The 22373-nt window shown below is 44.3% G+C and overlaps 1 protein-coding gene across 1 annotated transcript in view; it reads right to left on the reverse strand.

Moving 5' to 3' along the window:
* Positions 1-2236: 2236 nt before the first annotated feature.
* LOC124802820 (translation initiation factor IF-2-like) overlaps positions 2237-22373 on the reverse strand; it is a 183507-nt gene continuing 163370 nt past the window's right edge. The window contains exon 4 of the mRNA XM_047263825.1: positions 2237-2382. Coding sequence (XP_047119781.1) covers positions 2237-2382 — 146 coding nt within the window. The remainder of the gene's footprint in view (positions 2383-22373) is intronic.

Here is a 22373-nt window from a genome sequence, read left to right on the forward strand (position 1 = left end):
GCGTCTTGGTACTATGTTGCCCGGATATCCATCTGAGCCACCGAGGACACAGAGGATAGCGCGACTGCAGGGATTTATCTCTGGCACGCCTCCCGCGAAACCCACATTCTCAACGTATTGTCCCGCACTACATTCGTAGTGCACCCGCCCATTATACTCATTACTCGCGGCGCGTTGCCGATTCCCGTAAGAGTTCGGGCACTGTTTGTACATTCGCACAGAAGAAGAAGATGGTCAAGTGGCCGGTGAGCCTTAACTATATATTTACTAAGATGGTATCTGTTCTTTCGGACATGTCTTTACGAATGAAAGAGTACTGCAAGTACGGGGAGATCAAGTAGTCCTAAACGCTTCGCTTAGTTAATAAAGGCCTGTAATGTGTGTAATAATAATAATAACAATAATAATAATAATAATGATGATAATGACAATAATAATAATAACAATGATATAAATGTGGCTTTTGGATCAGACAAATGTAAGAAAAATAGCATTGTCAAGGGAAAACACACTAAACAAGAAGATTGCATATTGGATAGACACAGCGACTACATAGAAGCGATGGAAAAAACAGATGCCTATAAATATCTAGGATACAGACAAAAAATAGGAATAGATAATACAAATATTAAAGAAGAACTAAAAGAAAAATATAGACAAAGACTAACAAAAATACTGAAAACAGAATTGACAGCAAGAAACAAGACAAAAGCTATAAATACTTACGCTATACCAATACTGACCTACTCATTTGGAGTAGTGAAATGAAGTAACACAGACCTAGAAGCACTCAATACACTTACACGATCACAATGCCACAAATATAGAATACATCACATACATTTAGCAACAGAAAGATTCACATTAAGCAGAAAGGAAGGAGGAAGGGGATTTATCGATATAAAAAACCTACATTATGGACAGGTAGACAATTTAAGAAAATTCTTTCTAGAACGAGCAGAAACTAGCAAAATACACAAAGCAATCACTCATATAAATACATCGGCTACACCATTGCAATTTCATAACCACCTCTACAACCCTTTAGATCACATAACATCAACAGATACGAATAAAGTAAATTGGAAAAAGAAAACACTACATGGCAAGCACCCGTATCATTTAACACAGCCACACATCGATCAAGACGCATCCAACACATGGCTAAGAAAAGGCAATATATACAGTGAGACGGAAGGATTCATGATTGCAATACAGGATCAAAGAATAAACACCAGATATTACAGCAAGCATATTATTAAAGATCCCAATACCACAACAGATAAATGCAGACTTTGCAAACAACAAATAGAAACAGTAGATCACATCACAAGCGGATGTACAATACTAGCAAATACAGAATACCCCAGAAGACATGACAATGTAGCAAAAATAATACAACAACAGCTTGCCTTACAACATAAACTTATAAAACAACACGTTCCCACATACAAGTATGCACCACAAAATGTACTGGAGAATGATGAATACAAATTATACTGGAACAGAACCATTACAACAGATAAAACAACGCCACATAACAAACCTGACATCATACTCACCAATAAAAAGAAGAAATTAACACAACTAATTGAAATATCCATACCCAATACAACAAATATGCAAAAGAAAACACGAGAAAAAATTGAAAAATACATCCAACTGGCTGAGGAAGTCAAGGACATGTGGCATCAGGATAAAGTTGACATTATACCAATTATACTATCAACTACAGGAGTCATACCACACAGTATCCACCAGTACATCAATGCAATACAGCTACATGCAAACTTCTATATACAACTACAGAAATCTGTAATTATTGACACTTGTTCAATTACCCGAAAGTTCCTAAATGCAATGTAACATATACCGTACAGTTACAAGGAAGTCACGCTTGATCAAGGTCCGCGTCACCGTCCATTTTTAACCAGACATAACGTCTGAGACAAGAAAGAAATAATAATGATAATGACAATAATAACAATAATAACAATAATAGTAGTGGCAGATACAAAAGAATTTGTAGGTGTAGTTCTGGGTTATCGAGATGAAAAGCTTCAATGTAGGTAAGATAGAAGTAATAGTAAAGATTGTCAGTGAGGTGTTATCCAAAGAATGCGGTCTGTCTCGCAGTATACGTTCCACATCACGATTACACTCCTTAATTTTCAAACGTGAAGTGTTTGAATTAGCTGTTCCCCAATACGAAAAAATGAAACGAAAGGAAGGAGTGCTAGTTGCTAGTAAATGTCGACGCCAGCGAGTGGGCGTACCGTGTCGGAGGTGGAGTACACAGTGGGATCGCCGAGGGCAGCTGGATGGGCAGGCTTGTCTCCCTGCAGCTGCGGCCAATTGGGTGCAGCAGGACAGGGCAGGCCGCTGTAGCAGTGGGTCCCTTTTAAATTAAGGCGCACCAGCAGGGCCGGCTCCCACGCCCCGGGCCAGCACTGATACGGGGGGATTGCTCGCCCTGTCGGTGACCGCCTGCTCCGTGGCGGAATGACTGTGGTGCAAAGAGATTTTGGTTCAGTGGCGCCTCTTCATCTTGGCCGTTGACACTGATGTGAACGTTACAGCGTTACGTTTAGACGTAACTTCAAGTACTACGAGGGCAGTTCAATAAGTAATGCAAAACATTTTTTTTCTCGGCCAATTTTGGTTGAAAAAACCGGAAATTTCTTGTGGAATATTTTCAAACATTCCCGTTTCGTCTCGTACAGTTTCATTGACTTCCGACAGGTGGCAGCGCTGTACGGAGCTGTTAAAATGGCGTCTGTAACGGATGTGCGTTGCAAACAACGGGCAGTGATCGAGTTTCTTTTGGCGGAAAACCAGGGCATCTCAGATATTCATAGGCGCTTGCAGAATGTCTACGGTGATCTGGCAGTGGACAAAAGCACGGTGAGTCGTTGGGCAAAGCGTGTGTCATCATCGCCTCAAGGTCAAGCAAGACAGTCTGATCTCCCGCGTGCGGGCCGGCCGTGCACAGCTGTGACTCCTGCAATGGCGGAGCGTGCGAACACACTCGTTCGAGATGATCGACGGATCACCATCAAACAACTCAGTGCTCAACTTGACATCTCTGTTGGTAGTGCTGTCACAATTGTTCACCAGTTGGGATATTCAAAGGTTTGTTCCCGCTGGGTCCCTCGTTGTCTAACCGAACACCATAAAGAGCAAAGGAGAACCATCTGTGCGGAATTGCTTGCTCGTCATGTGGCTGAGGGTGACAATTTCTTGTCAAAGATTGTTACAGGCGATGAAACATGGGTTCATCACTTCGAACCTGAAACAAAACGGCAATCAATGGAGTGGCGCCACACCCATTCCCCTACCAAGAAAAAGTTTAGAGCCATACCCTCAGCCGGTAAAGTCATGGTTACAGTCTTCTTGGACGCTGAAGGGGTTATTCTGTTCGATGTCCTTCCCCATGGTCAAACGATCAACTCTGAAGTGTATTGTGCTACTCTTCAGAAATTGAGGAAACGACTTCAGCGTGTTCGCAGGCACAAAAATCTGAACGAACTTCTCCTTCTTCATGACAACACAAGACCTCACACAAGTCTTCGCACCCGAGAGGAGCTCACAAAACTTCGGTGGACTGTTCTTCCTCATGCACCTTACAGCCCCGATCTCGCACCGTCGGATTTCCATATGTTTGGCCCAATGAAGGACGCAGTCCGTGGGAGGCACTACGCGGATGATGAAGAAGTTATTGATGCAGTACAACGTTGGCTCCGACATCGACCAGTGGAATGGTACCGTGCAGGCATACAGGCCCTCATTTCAAGGTGGCGTAAGGCCGTAGCATTGAATGGAGATTACGTTGAAAAATAGTGTTGTGTAGCTAAAAGATTGGGGAATAACCTGGTGTATTTCAATGCTGAATAAAACAACCTCTGTTTCAGAAAAAAAAATGTGTTGCATTACTTATTGAACTGCCCTCGTACATTTTCTTAAAAAAAGAAGAAAAGAAAACGACAGGTTGGATGCCATGTCATCAGTCTCTTGTTAGGCTGCAGAAATCTCTTCTTCTCTACACATTTACGACACCCGCCACTGTCGAGACTCTGATTTACTTATTCTAAACGCTCTCCGCCCCTAAAAGTAACCTTCTCTACTGTTGCTTTGTGAAGATATCAACACACTCTAGTCGAATGTCATTGAATAGCGAAATGAACATGTGCAAATGGTGGTAGTATCGAGTACATAAGGTATAGAAGGGCAGTGCATTGGCGGAGTGGTCATTTGAATCCAGGTAATTCATGTGAAATAGTTTCCTACGTGGTTATCGTCACACGTCGGAATCAACAGATTTTGATCACGGAAATATAACTGTGGTGTCACCGCCAGACACCACACTTGCTAGGTGGTAGCCTTTAAATCGGCCGCGGTCCGTTAGTATACGTCGGACTCGCGTGTCGCCACTGTCAGTGATTGCAGACCGAGCGCCGCCACACGGCAGGTCTAGAGAGACTTCCTAGCACTCGCCCCAGTTGTACAGCCGACTTTGCTAGCGATGGTTCACTGACAAAATACTTCCCTGACAAAATACGCTCTCATTTGCCGAGACGATAGTTAGCATAGCTTTCAGCTACGTCATTTGCTACGTCCTAGCAAGGCGCCATTATCATTTGCTATTCATCTTGTGATGCATGTACCGTCAGACCGATGTTCACCAATTATGGATTAAAGTTAAGTATTCCAGAAGCTACGTACTTTTTTTTACTAGACTCAACTCCTTTAACTGTTCTAGACCTCACGCCAGCCTGCGTGAGCTTAAACGCGTGCCTTTCGGCTATCTCATAGTGGCTTGGCTGTCTTGCCAAGTCACAACAATAACTGTAGAGGGAATTCAACGTTACGAGGTCCACAGTGTCAAGAGTGTGCCGAGAATACCAAATATCAGGCGTTACCGCTTATCTAGTATAACGCAGTGGCCGACGGTTTTCACTTAACGACCGAGAGCAGTGGCGTTTGCATGAAGTTGTCAGTGCTAACAGACAAGCAACACTGCATGAAATAATCGCAGAAATCAAAGTGGAGTGTACGACGGACATCTCTGTTACAACAGTGCGGAGAAATCTGGCGTTACTGGGCTGTGACAGCAGACGACCAACGCGAGTGCCTTTGCTAATAGCACGACATCTCTAATGGGCTCGTGGCCATATCGTTTTCAGCAAGTAAGAGCTGATTTTAGGGTGGATCCAGGTTGTCAACAAGGCACTGTGGAAGCTGGTGGCGGCTCCATAATGATACGAGCTGCGTTTACATCAAATGGACCAGGTTCCCTGGTCCATCTGAATCGATCATTGACAGGAAATGGTTATGTTCGGCTACTTAAGAGACCGTTTGCAGCTTTCGTGGACTTTTCGTTCCCAAACATATCACTGGGCCACAGCTGTTCGCGATTAGTTTGAAGAACCTTCTGGACAGTTCGAGTGAATGATTTGCTCAGTCAGATGGCCCGACATGAATCCCATTGGACATTTATGGGACACAACCGAGAGTCTAGTTCGTGCACAAAATCCTGCACCAGCAACACTTTCGGAATCATGGAAGGCTATAGAGGTAGCATGTCTCAATTTTTCTGCGGAGGACTTCCGACTTGTTCAGTCCATGCCATGTCGAATTGCTACACTACGCAGCGGAAAAGGATCTCCAACACGATATTACGCGGTGTGCCATAACTTTTTTCACCACACTGTATAAACGTGCTGTGTATGTAAACGTAAAACATAAACATCACACACGTATTGAGTCTTACACTTGTTCCAACTGGACGACTACTGCCTACAACGGAATACGTAGAGCGATCTATGATCGTGGGACATGTGACCAGCCTGTCACTCATACCTCCAGCCGTTGTTGCCAGTGGATGAATCCTGATGTTGCCACTGCTTCTTCATTCAAGCATTTTCTCATTTAGCCTCACAAGGGATAAATGGACCACGTACCAGAGCTTCCTATCTGAGAAAAAAATCTGTGAGGATGTGTCGGCTATAGAACATAGGTCCTTCTGCACCGAGGGCAGTGGTGCTAGCTATGAATAATAACACTTGTCTGCATATATTCTGTCTAGTATATCACACTTCTAGAATCTTCCTAGAATGCTGAACTATTTTATTCATAAACTGAAGAGCCAAAGAAACTGGTACACCTGCCTAATATCGTGTAGGGCCCCCGCGCACGCAGAAGTCCCGCAACACAACGTGGTATGGACTCTACTTATGTCTCAAGTAATGCTGGAGGGAACTGACACCGTGAATCCTGCCAGGCTGTCCATAAATCCGAAAGAGTACGAGGGAAATCTCTTCTGAACAGCACTTGCTCAATAATGTTCATGTCTCGGGAGTTTGGTGGCCATCGTAAGTTTTTTAACTAAGAAGAGTGTTCCTGGAGCCACTCTGTAGCAGTTCTGGACGTACGGGGTGTCGCATTGTCCTGCTGGAATTGCCCGTCGGAATGCACAATGGACATGAATGGATGCAGGTGATCAGACAGGATGCTTATGCATGTGTCACCTGTCAGAGTCGTATCTAGACGTATCAGTTGTCCCACATCATTACAACTGCACACAGCCCACACCATTACAGAGCCTCCACCAGCTTGACCAGTCTCTTGCTGACATGCATGGTGCATATATATTCATGAGGTTGTCTCCATACCCGTACACATCCATCCGCTCCATACAATTTGAAACCAGACTCTTTTCCAGGCATCAACAGCCCAGTTGATGGGCCCAAGCGAGGCGTAAAGCTTTGTGTCATTCAGTTATCAAGTATTCACGAGTGGGCCTTCGGCTCCGAAAGCCCATAGGCGATGATATTTCGTAGAGAGTTCGCACGCTGACACTTGTTGATGGCCCAGCATTGAAATCTATATCAGTTTGCGGAAGGGTTGCACTTACGTCGAACGATTCTCCTCAGCCGTCGTTGGTCCCGTTCTTGCAGGCTCGTTTTCCGGCCGCAGCGCTGTCGGAGATTTGGTGTTTTACCGAATTCCTGATATTCAAGGTACATTCGTGAAATGGTCGTACGGGAAAATCCCCACTTCGTCTGTATCTCAGGGATGCCGTGTCTCATCAAATGGTTCAAATGGCTCTGAGCACTATGGGACGCAACTGCTGTGGTCATAAGTCCCCTAGAACTTAGAACTACTTAAACCCAACTAACCTAAGGACATCACACACATCCATGCCCGAGGGGCAGGATTCGAACCTGCGACCGTAGCGGTCGTGCGGTTCCAGACTGTAGCGCCTTTAACCGCTCGGCCACTCTGACCGGCCGTGTCTCATCACTCGTGTGTCTACTACAAGACTAAGTTCAGACTCAGTGAAATATTGATAATCTGCCATTGTAGCAACAGTAACCCATCTAACAACTGCGCCAGAAACTGGTTGTCTTATATAGGCGTTGCCGACCGCAGCGCCGTATTCTGCCCATTTACATATACCTGTGTTTGAATACGCATGCCAATATCAGTTTCTTTGAGGCTTCAAGTGTATTTGTGTATACTGATTTCTATAACGTATAAGTTTGCACGCAAGTTCGTAGTGTTTTTGTTTTGCATGTTGATATTGCGATTGCTATTGGTTTACTTATCGAATGTCATTCTTTTGTTTGTAGGTAACTGATACTAGTTTCATTTATATGCTGTCATTTCTCGTTTTGGAGATAGTAAATGGAGCTGTGGGCGCTAGAAAATGGAGTGACAAGTGGATAAACAGGAACTTTTCAGACCTATTCTTCTGTTTGAGTTCAGTAGAGGAGTTACAGCAGCGGAAGCAACCTGAAACATTTGGGTCGAGTATAGGGCAATGCCATTGGACAGCACGCCAAGGAAATGGCTTTATCGTTTTAAGGAAGATCGTTTTCACATTAGTGACTCTCCACTCGAGGAAGATATTCGGGGTTTGAAGAAGATCGTTTAAACGCGTTTATGAACAATGATCGATGTCCGTGCACTCGGGATCTGTCAGAAGTGACGAACTGTGATCATTCCATCATCGTGAGACCTTTGCACGCAGTGGAAAAGATTCAAAAATCGGGTGTATGGGCACCGAATGCTCTAAGTCAAAATCACAAAAATCGGCGGGTGGCCATAAGTGCATCTTTGCTCCCTCGTCATCAACTTGGTCGTGAGCAACACTGACCATTCCTGTCCTGTCCTGTACCGTTTATGCTAAGATAAGGAAAAGAAAGAATGGTTGATCGCAGACAAAGCAGCAAGATAATGTACAAAGACCTATGCGCATCCATAAAAGATACTGTTATGCAGCTGGTGGAAAAGTGACGGTGTGGTTTACTACGAGTCGCTTCCGCGCTTGTCAGCGGGTGAGACGTCTCGCAGACGCAGTTCGAGAACAACGACCTGGAAGACTGTGTGACGTGATGCCACTCCACGACAACACTCGCCCGCATTCTGCTAGGCTCACGAAAGCACTGTACACGAGTTGGGTTGGGAATATATTCCGCACCCACCTTACTCACCTGATCTTGCGCCAAAAGATGTTCACCTTTTCAGTTGTCTATCGAGTAAATTTCAAGAAACTTCCTCTCCGTATGAAAAAGCGCTCCTAACATGGCTCGACGTGTTCTTCGCCTCAAAACCATGTGATTTCTATAGCCGTGGAATCCAAAATTTAATCCAGTGTTGGCAGACTGTAGTAAATAGTGAAATAGAATGTATCGTGTGTCTGTTGGGTCAATAAACCTATGGAAAAACCCTACGAACTTACGCACCAACCTAATATTTCTTTATTTGGTATATAATATTTGTGTGTGTCGAAATCGCTTGCAAGTACGAGAAAGTTCAGAAAGGTGTAAGTTTGTCAGTGTTCTGCGAGAGCGAACGAGCGAGCGAGTGAGAAAGAGAGAGACAGAGAGAGAGAGAGAGAGAGAGAGAGACAGAGAGAGAGAAGTATTACGTCGATAGGTAACAGTGTGAATCGATAACAATGTGGGTACAATGTACAGAGTGTTTTTTTGTTGGACGGTAAGGAAGAGAAGAAAGACGAAAGTAATGAGGAGTAACAGAAATCAGATCAGCGACAAATTTTACGTCGAAATTGAAGACCAAGTAGAAGAAGTGAAAGAATTCTGCTACTTGGAAGCACAATAACACGTGGGAAAAAAAACAAAGAGAACATAAAAGGCATAGATAGCAACGAAGGTCATTCGTAGCATAAAAAAGCCTGCTAGTATGAAAAATCGACCTGACTTCTAGATTCTGGGTTAGTGCAGTGTACGGCTTACACCAGTTTGGATGTTATTTGTATGACGAGCACGAACGTCTGTCAGGCAGACAGCACATCCCTCTGCCGAGCCCCAGCACATCACGGTAATACCAACGGTTCCCTCAAGCTACACTGTCAAGGTGACTGACCTCTGAAGTGCTGCGCAGCACCAGTTCACCTTGGTGAGGCGATAACTGTGGCACAAATCCCTCCGAGCACGCCCTCTGGCCAAAGATAGGCGCTAAATCAGCACTGGGACAGACGGATGGGCGGGCACCAAGTATGATGTGCCATAAATCATTGCCTAGTGATATTTGTACCCACTGATTACGGCTGTAGTATGTAAACTGAAGAACCTCTCATGGTGGAGGAAATGATCTTTCTTGGAAGAAGGCTATTATCGATAGATAGCCTTGGGAGACCTAGCCATGGCGAAACTCTTCTATCTGGTGTGCAAGATGAGTGAGACAGGCGAAACACCCTCAGATTTCAAGAAGAATGTGATAATTCCAATGCCAAAGAAAGTAAGTGCTGACGAGTCTGAGTTTTAGTGAACTATCAGTTTAATAAGTCATAGTTTCGAAATAGTAACACTAATTCCTTAAAGAAGAATGGAAAAACTGATATAACCCTACCTTGGGAAAGATCAATTTGGATTCTGGAGCAATACGTGAGGCAATACTGACTCTACGACTAATCTTACAAGACAGGTTAAGGAAAGGCAAACCTACATTTATAGCATTTGTAAATTTAGAGAAAGGTTTTGACAATGTTGACTAGAATACACTCTTTGAAATTCTGAAGGTAGCAGGAGTACAATACAGGGAGCGAAAGGCTATTTACAATTTGTACAGAAACCAGATGGCAGTTATAAGAGTCGATGTGCATGAAACGAATGCAGTGGTTGAGAAGGATGTAGGACAGGGTTGTAGCCTACGCCGGATGTTATTCAATATGTACGCTGAACAAGCAGTAAGCAAAATCAATCAAAAATTTGGAGAAGGAGTTAAAGTTCAGGTGGAATAAATGAAAACTTGGAAATTTGCCGATGACATTGTAATTCTATCAGAGACAGCAAAGGACTTGGAAGAACAGTTGAACGGAATAGACAGTGTCTTGAAAGGAAGATATAAGATGAACGTCAACAAAATCAAAGCAAGGATACTGGAACGTCGTCGAATTAAATCAGGTGATGCTAATGGAATCAATTAGGGAACTAGACACCTACAGTAGTAGATGAGTTTTGCTATTTGGGCAGCAAAATAACTGATGATGGCCGAAGTACAGAACATATAAAATGTTGACTGGCAATGGCAAGAAAAGCATTTCTGTAGAAGAGAAATTTGTTAACATCGAATATGAATTTAAGTGTTAGGAAGTCTTTTCTGAAGGTATTTGTCTGGAAGTGAAACATGGTCAATAAGTAGTGTGGATAAAAAGAGAATCGAAGCTTTCGAAATGTGGTGCTAAAGAAGAATGCTGAAGTTTAGATAGGTCGATCACGTAACTATTGAGGAAGTACTGAGGCAAGAAAGTTACGATAAAATTAACCAAAAGAAGGGCTCGGTTAAGGCATCAAGGGATTACTGATTTAGTACTGGAGGAAAGTTTGTGTGTGTGAGGGGGGGGGGGAGGGGGGGATTGTGGAGGGAGACCAAGAGATGAATACAGCAAGCAGTTTCAGAAAGATGCAGTTTGTAGTAATTATTCGGAGATGAGGGGTGTCGCACAGGGTAGAGTAGTATGGAGAGCTGCATCAAACCGGTCTTCGGACTGAAGAGCACAACAGCAATAACAAGGCTAGAACTGAAACTTCTTGGCAGATTAAAACTGTGTGCCAGACCGAGACTCGAACTGGGGATCTTTGCCTTACGCGGGCAAGTGCTCTATCAACTGAGCTATCCAAGCACAGCTCATGACCCGTCCTCATAACTTTAATTCCGCTAATATTTCCTTTCCTACCTTCCAAACTTCACAGAAGCTCTCCTGCGAATCTTCCAATACTAGCACTTCTGGAAGAAAGCATATTGCGGAGACAGGGCTTAGCCAAAGCTAGTGGGTTATTTCCAGAATGAAATTTTCACTCTGCAGCGGAGTGTGCGCTAATATGGAACTTCCTGGCAGATTAAAACTGTGTGCCGGACCGAGAATCGAACTCGGGACCTTTGCTTTTCGCTATAACTGTCTTACAGGACCAATCAGCATCCGCTTCACCTCTAACAGTGTTGTGCAACGTGCAGAGATTTGTATGTGTTCCTTACTTAGGTGTGTCACTAGCCAATCTCTGTTTTCTGTGTCGTGTTAACGTGTTTCGTGAAAAGTATATTCTCTCTCAAACAGTCTGCTCACCGCCCGGCCAGATTTAAGAGGAACACCGCGGAAGCTTTTAATAAGCATGTGAAACTGTCTATGCTTTCACTTTGTGATTTAGTTGCTAGGGACAGTGGGGAATCGCCTGCTCGCAGTTCATAGATACGCTATGTCTGTATTTTATCACAAGTCTTGTCAATATTTCAGTCATCTCATTGCACCTTATATGGGATAATAGAACAAATTTATGGACTACGCGTTCATAGTCGGACTAAGTTTATAAGTTTATTCCACCTCAGGTTTTCTCACGATCCAGAAATTCTATGAATATAGTCAGAATGCTCTTAATATTTTCTTTCGTTATGGACCTTTCCTTCTCTGACACTTTGATATTTTTCAGTCCAAACTGATTTTCGTCCAGTAACGTTTCATTATCAATGTTCTTGTTTTAATCGTTTCTCCCTCCCTTTCTCCGAGCGAGATGGCGCTGTGGTTAGCACACTGGACTCGCATTCAGGAGAACGACGGATCAAAACCACGTGCGGCCGTCCCTTCCCCCCCAAATCAACCAACCAACCAACCTCCTTTTCTCCCTCCCTCACCCTTCCTCCCTCCTTACGTACTGTCCCACCACTCTCTTGCCTACCCAGTGCACTACCTCTCGCCATCTCTCTCTGTCTGTCCATCCACTCTTCTTTTTCTCCCCTCTGTCTTCCCGTAGCTGTCTCCGCCTTTCTCTCCCTCTCTTCCCCTCTCGCTTTCCCCCATTCTCTTGCCTCTCTCTCATCTCTCCAGTGGCTAGGTGAATCCTAACCGGACCATCCAAATGCTAAAGCTACGACACTGAAGACTGGTAGTTTACGCAAAACACAGGCAGAAGATGCATAAGCACCTGTATTTACTTGTCGTTTTTCAGACAATGAATTTTTTTCCTTTCGTACTACTAGATGAGAGAACATAATGGCGGAAAAGGAGGGAGTTTTAAACACGATTGTTCTTCTTAATACACAATTTTATCCGCCCAGATGACATAAAATACACAACGATTACTAGTTTCAGCGAAATTAAGTCGCCATCTTCAGCTCATTTGTACAGAAAAATTTTTTACAGTGCCAATTCATTTCATCGACTGTTCACACTAATTGGACATAACCGTAATGTACACTAAGGAACACTAGTGGAAAATTCTAACTTCAAACCAACATAAATGCATACAACTTGAAGGTAAAAATACCGTATAGAGACGATATTTCATAGTACCGTCTGTAGTCATACAGTACGAGAATACCTGTGCGGACAGTACACATTAGTCACAAATAAAATACATAAGACGTGTATAAAATCATTGTTGACATCTGATAGGAAACTTGTGGGACGGTCAACAGAACACACTGCGTTTTGAGGTGCCACCAGACGGCAGCAGTCTTTTACAACATACGAGTACATCTCGAAATAGAATGTAAAGAACTTTATATTTTTTATATTATTTATATATAAAAAATTCATAAAACTGGTTTTCCAAATTTACACGTCAGAAATTATTATAAAAATATTTATACTCTATATTATACGTTCTATGGTCATTGTTACCAGATACATAAAATGGTAAACTATTGACGTTATAAAAATAAATTCTTGATCTGTGGAGATTAAAAACGTAGTACATGCAAGTGAAGAGCAACGTAAAGTAATTTCTTCAATGATCAGGTGATATGTAATGAGTAGCTCGATGTCTAGGTTATGACCAATGTATTAAGTATTGTGACCTGGTAGTCAAGGGAAGGCAGGACTCGGTTACGATTGGGGACGGAGCCGTAATAAGTTACTATTGGTTGCCTGTTACAGTTACACACATTAATTTTTTGAAACAGTAATTCCAGGCTCAACAATAAATAAAAAATACCACACGTTATTAATGAAGGAATAAAGAACTGTGTAAATAATAGAGTTTTCAGTGCTTCACAATTTAGCAAAACACCATAAAATACAGACACAGATAATGTTTAAAAAAAAAAAAAACAAGCCACTGTGATAACAGCTGAAGGCCTTACACGTCAAGAATGGCAATAAATTAAGACTATTTAAGAACTCGCTGCAATTGCAACTTACAGGTATTGAAATACCAAAAAGTAAGTGGCCACAAACACAGCAGAAGGTATCAGACGCCAGGAACGGCAGTAAATAAGGTCTTAAGGCTTACTGCTAAAATACAAATATCGAATTATTTTTTTCAAACCAAATGACGAAAATCACGGCTGAAGACCTTACTCGCCAGGAACGGCAATCATATAAAAAAATTTAGAAACCTGCTGTAAAACAGCAAACACAAGCAAAGGTTATTTAAAAGAAAGAAGCAACTGACCACCAAACAGGTAAAATAAGATGATGGTAACCTTGTAAGACAACACTTACAGCGCTCGATTTATTTCAGAAGGCGTCCGGAACTAACGACTAGACATACATAACCTTTAATGTAGGCATTACAAGGTATCGTAATAAATAACACGATAATAAAACACGAGGACCAGTCACAGACGGTGCTCCAGGAATCGACCGCCGAGAAGGTCGGGCAACAAACACTTTCGTAAGCGATGAGATAGGCATCCAAGAGTTGCATTCACTTCACAAGATGGTAACTCAGACTAGTGACAGTCTAACGAATGACTAATGATAATCTTGCTGAAGCTACCTGACGTCCAATAAACCAAATGCGAGAACGGAACAACACTCCAAAGCCGGAACCGGCGGACTGCACTACACCCCCAGAATACTGTGCTCAGACAGCCCGGGACGAGAAAGGAACCACTAGCACCAGAGTAGAAGAATCACAAACGGCGTACAATCAAGAAAGCTGTCAAAAATACACGCCTAACCGGACAGAAATGGCAAGGCGAGGAAAAGTACACTGCCGTTACATACACTAACCTCCAGGGCAGGTAACTGGGGCATTAGCGGCCACCAGGCAGGAAAAATTACGCTGGTTGAACTTAACAAATTGTAACAAGCTGAACGCAGTAAATAGTAATAAGGAGTCAAGGGAAGCTAATCAGATCCGCCTTCCCCAAGCACTCCACTCTCTGCTCTTCGCCTCGGCGATACTACGAGCAGCCACACGAACCCAAGTCACTGGAGAACCGCGAGATATCACAATGGTGGAGGTTTCTCTCTACTTGAATTGAAATGCACTCATCTTAAAGCCTGCAGGACCTGGTTTACGACGAGGTCGTGCATCCTCGTGACCACAGCCCTTCCATCCAGCAGTCCGTGCGCGACGCCAGCGGTCCCGGCATGTTCCCGTACAGCACGGACCTGGTTCCTCCTGAGTCCCCAACCGAACTGCCTCACTCACACGACCCGGAAAAACAACGACGTCGCCCCAAAGATAGGGCAACAGTTATACATATCGATAACGGCTGCTGCTGCCACTAGCGCACGGGCAACGCTTGCGAAACGAGTGGCGCCAGTCAAGATGAGAAGAAGACAAACAACCCCAATCACGCCAACTAAAGGATACAGTTTGGCCTGCAACAGAGGGCGGAAACCTACAAACAGCACCAACGCGAGCCACAGCACGGCTCAAGTACGTTATCTGAATTTTAGGTGAGTAAAATATCAAGGCTTTAAGTGGGCGATAAGTGTCGAAGAAAAGACAAAGAAAAAAAAATAGATTAGAATATTTGTCTATGTGACAATAAAATTAAAAAGTCTATGGCTTTATGAGTATTTGGTTTCTGCAGTTACCTTGTTACGTATTGATTCTTTCATTTCGGGCCATTACTATGTTAATGTGAAATGCCAAGTAGGACTGTGGTAAGTAAGTTCGAATACTGCAAAAGACAAGGGCATACTACCTCCAGATAGTAAAGCAGTTCACACCGCCCCTCGGGACGAGACGAGCTTTTCTCTTTGTGACGTCAGTCTCCACCTGTAGGAGCACCAGGCTGGCTGACCCCTACCACGTGGCACCTCTGACCCCGCGGCCGCCCGCCCGGTCGTTCGCGAGTTGCCCGGCGCTGCGCGCACCACGTGCATCCCATCCCGGCAGGCCCTGCGCCGCTGACGCTCCTCTGCTAAGTCGCCATTATTTCATTGTGCTCGTTCCGTGCGTGTTGACTCACTGCTTGCAGACGTCTTGCTTTTGCCCACCGCCTGCTGGAAGACGCCCGTGACAGAACGCCAGAGCTCGCTCATCGTACACAACTACTAACTGCCGTTTCTTAGACACTCTTAACAGCAGACATTCTGCTGTGTGAAGAGCAAAATGGTTGCATCCAAAAATTACCACAAACTATGCTCACCACATGTTTACACTAATACTCTAGTCAGAGGTAAGTTTTTGCTTCTCGTGCAGTGATCTTTTCACAAGTGCTAAAGGAATGAATGATACCGGCTGGCTATAATCAGAGTGCAGCTACTTGTGGTGTCACCGCCAGACACCACACTTGCTAGGTGGTAGCCTTTAAATCGGCCGCGGTCCGTTAGTATACGTCGGACCCGCGTGTCGCTACTATCAGTGATTGCAGACCGAGCGCCGCCACACGGCAGGTCTAGAGAGACTTCCTAGCACTCGCCCAGTTGTACAACCGACTTTGCTAGCGATGGTTCACTGACAAATTACGCTCTCATTTGCCGAGACGACAGTTAGCATAGCCTTCAGCTACGTCATTTGCTACGACCTAGCAAGGCGCCATTACCAGTTGCTATTGATCTTGTGATGCATGTGCCGTCAGAACGACATTCACCAATTATGGATTAAAGTTAAGTATTCCACCAGCTACGTCCGTTTTTCTAAATTCTAATTTCCTTGTCCTATTCCAGACCTCACGCCAGCCTGTGTGAGCTAAAACGCGTGCCTTTCGGCTTTCTCTTGTAACCTGGTGTTGGCTATCCTGCCAACCCACAACACTACTCACGGAGGTTTAGTGTGGGCTATAATTACCGTATGGCAACTAAATTTGATAGATATGATAATACGCTAATGCAGAAAAGATTTACGCTGGAAAAAATTAATTCAAATTTCGGCCAGCAGGTGCAAATCCGGCGCAGCACACCGTTTGTATGACGTTGTGACATCCATACTCTCATTTGACTAGCTGTAACTTGAGTGAACAGTATGGATATCGAGAAGAGAGACCATGCACTGCCAGTTTTTTTCTGTAAATAGTAGTAATCACAGGGCTGCATTGAGAGGGTATCACCGACTGAAAGGTCTGAGTTGAGACCCGATGTCATTAAATGTTTAAAGAAGACGATAATGAAATTACAAAAAAAAAGAAAGAAAAACGGAAGCACGGCTGCCCTTGTCACGCCACCTGGAAGAGGAATGCGTTCTATCCCGGTGGAAGTTACTGACGAAGTTGTTGCTACTGTAACTGACCACGCAGCACGTGCCCCAGGTAATGCTAAGTGGTCGTGCAGTCGAGAATTGTCCATGCTATGGAGCCGCGCGGGATTAGCCGAGTGGTCTAGGGCGTTGCAGTCATGGACTGTGCAGATGATTCCGGCGGAGGTTCGAGTCCTCCCTTGGGCATGGGTGTGTGTGTTTGTCCTGTAAGACGACGTGGTCTCCTGACCTTCATTGCTTACATATTCCACTCCCACAATCATATTCCGCACATCAAGACGCTTCATTCGAACCCAAATTTGATAAGATAAAGTCAATGTTGTATGAATTCATGTAAACGATACGCAAATAACAAGTGCACACTGGGGTTTAGATACCCGAGGCTGGCGTACACACATAGACTCCAGACACGATGGTCGCAGGAGCTTTTAGTTCAAGAGAGGCAGACCGCACACCGGGAGGTCAGTCCCTTCAGAGGATGAGTCAACCTCAGCCGCCCGTGGTGCGGACAGCGTTTGCCTGAGTGAAAGGAAGAATGACCCCATGTTCGGTTTAAAAGCAAATTCTGCTACATTGTGTGAGAGCGCCCAGCCTACGCATTCTTTACAACATAGCACGCAGTTTCAGAGATTTTCACAGGGAGACAGCAAACGCCAAACGCCGATGCTACAGATTTCCGGATTGGTCGCCTTAAACGAAACGCCATTCTCCTGTTTTAGAAGAGCAATACTGATTGGCAGATGATATTTCTGACGCCTTGAGCTAAAGGAGCAATGGAAGAGACCGAAAGATATACCCCTTGACGTCTGGCGTGGAGAGGGGCCGTTCCGTTGTCGCTCTTGGAGCGAGAACACATAACGAGAGCGTGTGAGCTCGAACATGTACTCAAAGAGCGAGGAAAAAGTCTCTCCTCAGTACTTCACTGGGAGAGCTTCGCTGTCGAGAGCGAATCGGAGTGCGAATCTCTATATTGAGTCCTTGCGATTAAGCGTTGTTCATTGTGTTGGCCGCCACACTTATTCTGAGGTGTGAACGGACAGAGTTATAGTTAAACGCCTGCGAGCGAATTTTTGAGTGGCATTGCGGTGGACTGGTTATCTCACCGGTGTACCACGCCAATAGTTAGACTAGGGGCGAATAGGAGTCCTTGACTTCATCAAGGCATAGGGAGAGTCTGTTTGGCGAAGGTCAATCCAGATAGAACGAGAGTTATCTTATTTGTCAGCAGCGAGCGGCGCAGACAGCAGTCATCGCAGCTTACGGTATTGTGCGCTATAGCTCTTGCGAGCCCCATATTTCTTCCACAACAGTACACTTCACTGCATTTCAGACGCGACAGCCTCGACTGTACATAGCAACATTCTAACGGATAATTATTCAAGTTGAGTAGGCGCGGCTCTCAGCCATTCTGCCAAGTCAATAACAATCTTAAACTTTCTATAGAAATTTCATTAGCGAATCCGATCCTTAAGAGGTAACTTCACATTTCTAAAAGAACACGGAAATAACTTGTTCAATTCATAACTAAAAGTGCCATTGTAATTTCTCAGAATTTCTGCTAAATAAATAATAATTTTCATTAGTTTCATGTTTTTCTTACACTAACTAGCACTACTGCAGTACCCAAGTATCCCATTAGTTATGTAAGAAATTTTGTGAATTTTTGTGTCATTTCCTTACAGCGGACGACTCCAGAAGATATTTATTGCTGAAAGTTTTTCAGGCATCTCTCTTTAGCACGTTAGGAACGTCTGTCTGACATCTGTAGTAGTGTGGGGGTGGAAATAGTGTCTTGCAGGAGCCACAGGGTAAAGAGTACATCTTAGATTAATCCGTTGCACAGAATGACGGAATAGCACCTACACGTTCACCTGTCCTTAGGATAATTTATGTTAAGTAGTGTGTAAGCTTAGGGCCTGATGATCTTAGCAGTTAAGTCCCATAAGATTTCACACACATTTGAACATTTGACCATCCTATGGTCAACAGTACATACCGTTTTGCGGTATATTTTACACTGGTAACCTCATGATCCGCAGCAACGTTCTGAATTTGCCCTTCATTTTCTGGCAAGTGTCGAAGCTGATACATGTGACTGGGAAATATTCTGTGGTGTGATGAAGCACATTTCACACTACAGGGAGCAGTGAATACACACAACTTGCGAATGAGGGGAACCGTAAAAGGGCGTGTTGTGCACGAATAGATATTGCACTCGCCGTGCGTGGCTGTGTAGTGTGGTTCACAAGCACCTTTACTCTCGGTCCATTCTTCTTTGAAGAGAATACACCCAAAGGGTGTATTCTCTTCAGGTGTATCACGATGGCTGCACGTCATCGAGATCTTCTTTGGAACAGCGCACATGGATAGAAACCATTATTTTCATGCAAGATGGGGCAACACCACATGCCGCTCACCCAACGAAAGAACTGCGTAAATCAACCTGCCACTAACTTGCTATCTTCCAGAGATTTTCCAGATGCATGGTTTGCAAGCTCACCCGATCTTGATTCACGCAACTTTGGTTCTCGATGTACCAAAAATAACACACTTACCATGGACACGTTCGGTCTCTATCTGATCTGAAGGCCAGTATACAGGACCACGTTGCTCATATTCCACCGGAACTGCTGCGACCAACTGTTAATTATGTCGTCTTACGGATGCAGCATCTTCTCGACGTGTCCGTTGCTCCTATTGAACGAATTGTCTAAGCGACGGTTACTAACAAAATCAACATTATGCCTTTTTCACTTGTTTGACATTTCTGCCCATGTCCCGTTCCTAATTCATCACACATCGAAAAATTACTAATTTCTTGTATTCACACCGCCATATTTGCATCTGGTGGCCAAAATCGGTACCTTCTTTTTTTCAGTGTAAATCGGTTCCTTATTAACGGATTAGAATTTCTATCAACCTTAGCTGCCATACAAGAATTACAGTCCTTAATTGACCTCAATGAGTAGCTGCACTTCAGTCATCACCACGAAGTACATACGAGTATACACCGCTCACTAATAGCTATTGTGATAACTTTTATATCTGTCGTAACTTCCAGGAAGTTGTGTGAAGGAGATAATGTGGAAAGACAAGCAGTACTATTTTTTCTATAATATTTCTTCTCCTCTTCCTCCTCCATCTCCTCCTCATTATTCCTCTTCTATTACTATTATTTCCTCTGATCCCTTACTACTGCTACTGCTACTAATACTAACACAGCTGTTATTTATCCATGTGATTCTTCAACTTCTCCCAGCTTTATTCATAGTGAGATAGTTCGCAACTGAATGACCGGATGTCAATGTACAATTGCCATAATAGTCTGGAAAGGGACCACGATGCGTTTCAGGTGCACTCATGAACTGACTCCCTAGGAGCTATGGTGAGGCTTTTATCGCTTACCCCTCCTCCACTGATGTGCATCTCTGTGCATCGATTGCGCCCAGGAGCTGAAGTACAGCTACGAGGGACGTTCAATAAATAATGCAATACATTTCTCTGAAAGCACTTTTGGTTTCATTCAGGATTCCAGTGTACCATATTATTCCCCACTATTTTGCCTACTAAACTATATTTTAACGTGATCTTCGTCCAATGCAACAGCCTTACGCCACTTTACTCGGAGGGCATCTATGCCAATATGGTACCACTCTACTAGTCGACGTTGGAGCCAAAGTGTTGCGCTATCAATAACCTGCCCATCATCCATGCACAGCTTCCCGCAGAGTGCATCCTTCATTGGGTCAAACAGGTGGAAATCGAAGGACGAGAGATCCGGGCAGTAGGGTGGATGATGAAGAAAAGTCCAATGTAGTTTTGTGAGCTCCTCTCGGATGCATTATCAGCAGAGACGTCCAGTTGTGCAGCGAGATGTTTGGTTGTGATCCATCAATCACCTCGAATGTGAGTGTTCGCAAGTTCCAAGAATGCAGGAGTTACAGTTCCATGCGGCCGGCCAGCACGCAGGAGATCGGACAAGTTGAGAGGTAGCAGGAGCCCCCTCTCATATTTCTATCTTACTCTGAGTAATTCGATTTTCCTCTCTAATTGCATGCGGTGAAAAGTCGCTATTCCTTCACACGCAGCGTCTCTTGTCGCCCGGGTGGTCCGGTGACAGGCGAGTTCTTCTGATCTTGAAAGGGTTAAGCCGATGGGTGTGAGGGAGTAAAGTGGATGCTTTCCAGACGCCGACATTGTCATAAGAGCGGCAGCGACACGCCCAGAGGGGGCAGAAGGAGTGGCTGGGCTAAAGATTCCGTTACTTCGCAGAAACTTAGTGAAAACACATTCTTGCGGGCTACCAGCGAGGCGTGGGAATGACTTGTGTTCCCAGGCAGTCTTGGCAGGCAAATTCCCGCGTTTTCTGCAAAATCGTAACTGTGATTGGCTTGCTCGGGGCATAGCTCCGTGCCGTAGCAAAATCGGCGCAGAAATGGGTGCCAAGAATCTCCATTGGTGGAATGCTAGTGCTTCGGCAATAGAGTGGAATTTTCCGCCGGTTTTCGAGTTGCTGACCACGGCCACAGTCGAGGGGGCGGGAATGTTCGGTGTTCGGCTTGTATGGGTGCTCTTGTGAGAATCGGCTCTCGCCTTTCGGTCGGAGTAGGTTACAAGTCGGAGCTCTCGCTGCTCTGGGCAACATGCCTTCCGTTGGCTGTCTAACATACTTTTATTTAATTGTAACTGTTTGACGAAGTTGCTGAAGTTTCGACTTCAACGTAACTTTCCGAGTACATTTGGCAATTGAGCGTTCTGCGTACAAGCGGCCTATGTTGTCTGTCTTGAGCAGTTTTGGCTAAAGTTGACTGTATCGGAGTTACTGTGTGACTTCACTTGTTAAAATCAATCATTGTACCGTCAGTGATCGTGTGGCGAGCCTTTTTCATCTCCCTCAGAGGCGCATTTGTATTGCTAGAAAGTCTTTAGTCTGGAACAACCAGACCAGGATAATTTGTTTCGGGCTATACTCGCGACATTATCATCACCACGACGGGACGTCGAAGCAACCAGCCATCGATTCCGGTACGCCAGATCGTGTCCTTGCAGTTAAGAAGACAGCTTGGTAATGTACGTCCGCAGCATCGGCAAAGCAGGCAATTTTGCTAGGTGAAAATCAGAGCTCAGCAGAGCGCGCCTGTTCGTCTTTTCTAACTTTGTTCTATCTTGGGTGTTCATTGTCTGAGTTCTCACTACTGCAGCAGCAATTCATGTTGGGTTGGCTGTGTGTTTCTCTTAAGATTTGAGTTGCAAGGAATTGGCTCCCCATACCACTTCGTCATAAATGTCACAATCTAGTTTAGGGACAACTTCAGCTTCACAGCATTTATTTGAGTATCCAATTTGAGCCAATTTGATGTATTGTAAATGTTTCATGTGTTTTGTTTATTATTTTGAGTTTAGTCATAATAAATCATATTGTTATTTTGGACAGAACTTTCATTCTGTTAATCGGTAGAGCAACCCTATCATTTCTCA

The sequence above is a fragment of the Schistocerca piceifrons genome, chromosome 6, assembly GCF_021461385.2.
Source record: "Schistocerca piceifrons isolate TAMUIC-IGC-003096 chromosome 6, iqSchPice1.1, whole genome shotgun sequence".
Lineage (NCBI taxonomy): Eukaryota > Metazoa > Arthropoda > Insecta > Orthoptera > Acrididae > Schistocerca > Schistocerca piceifrons.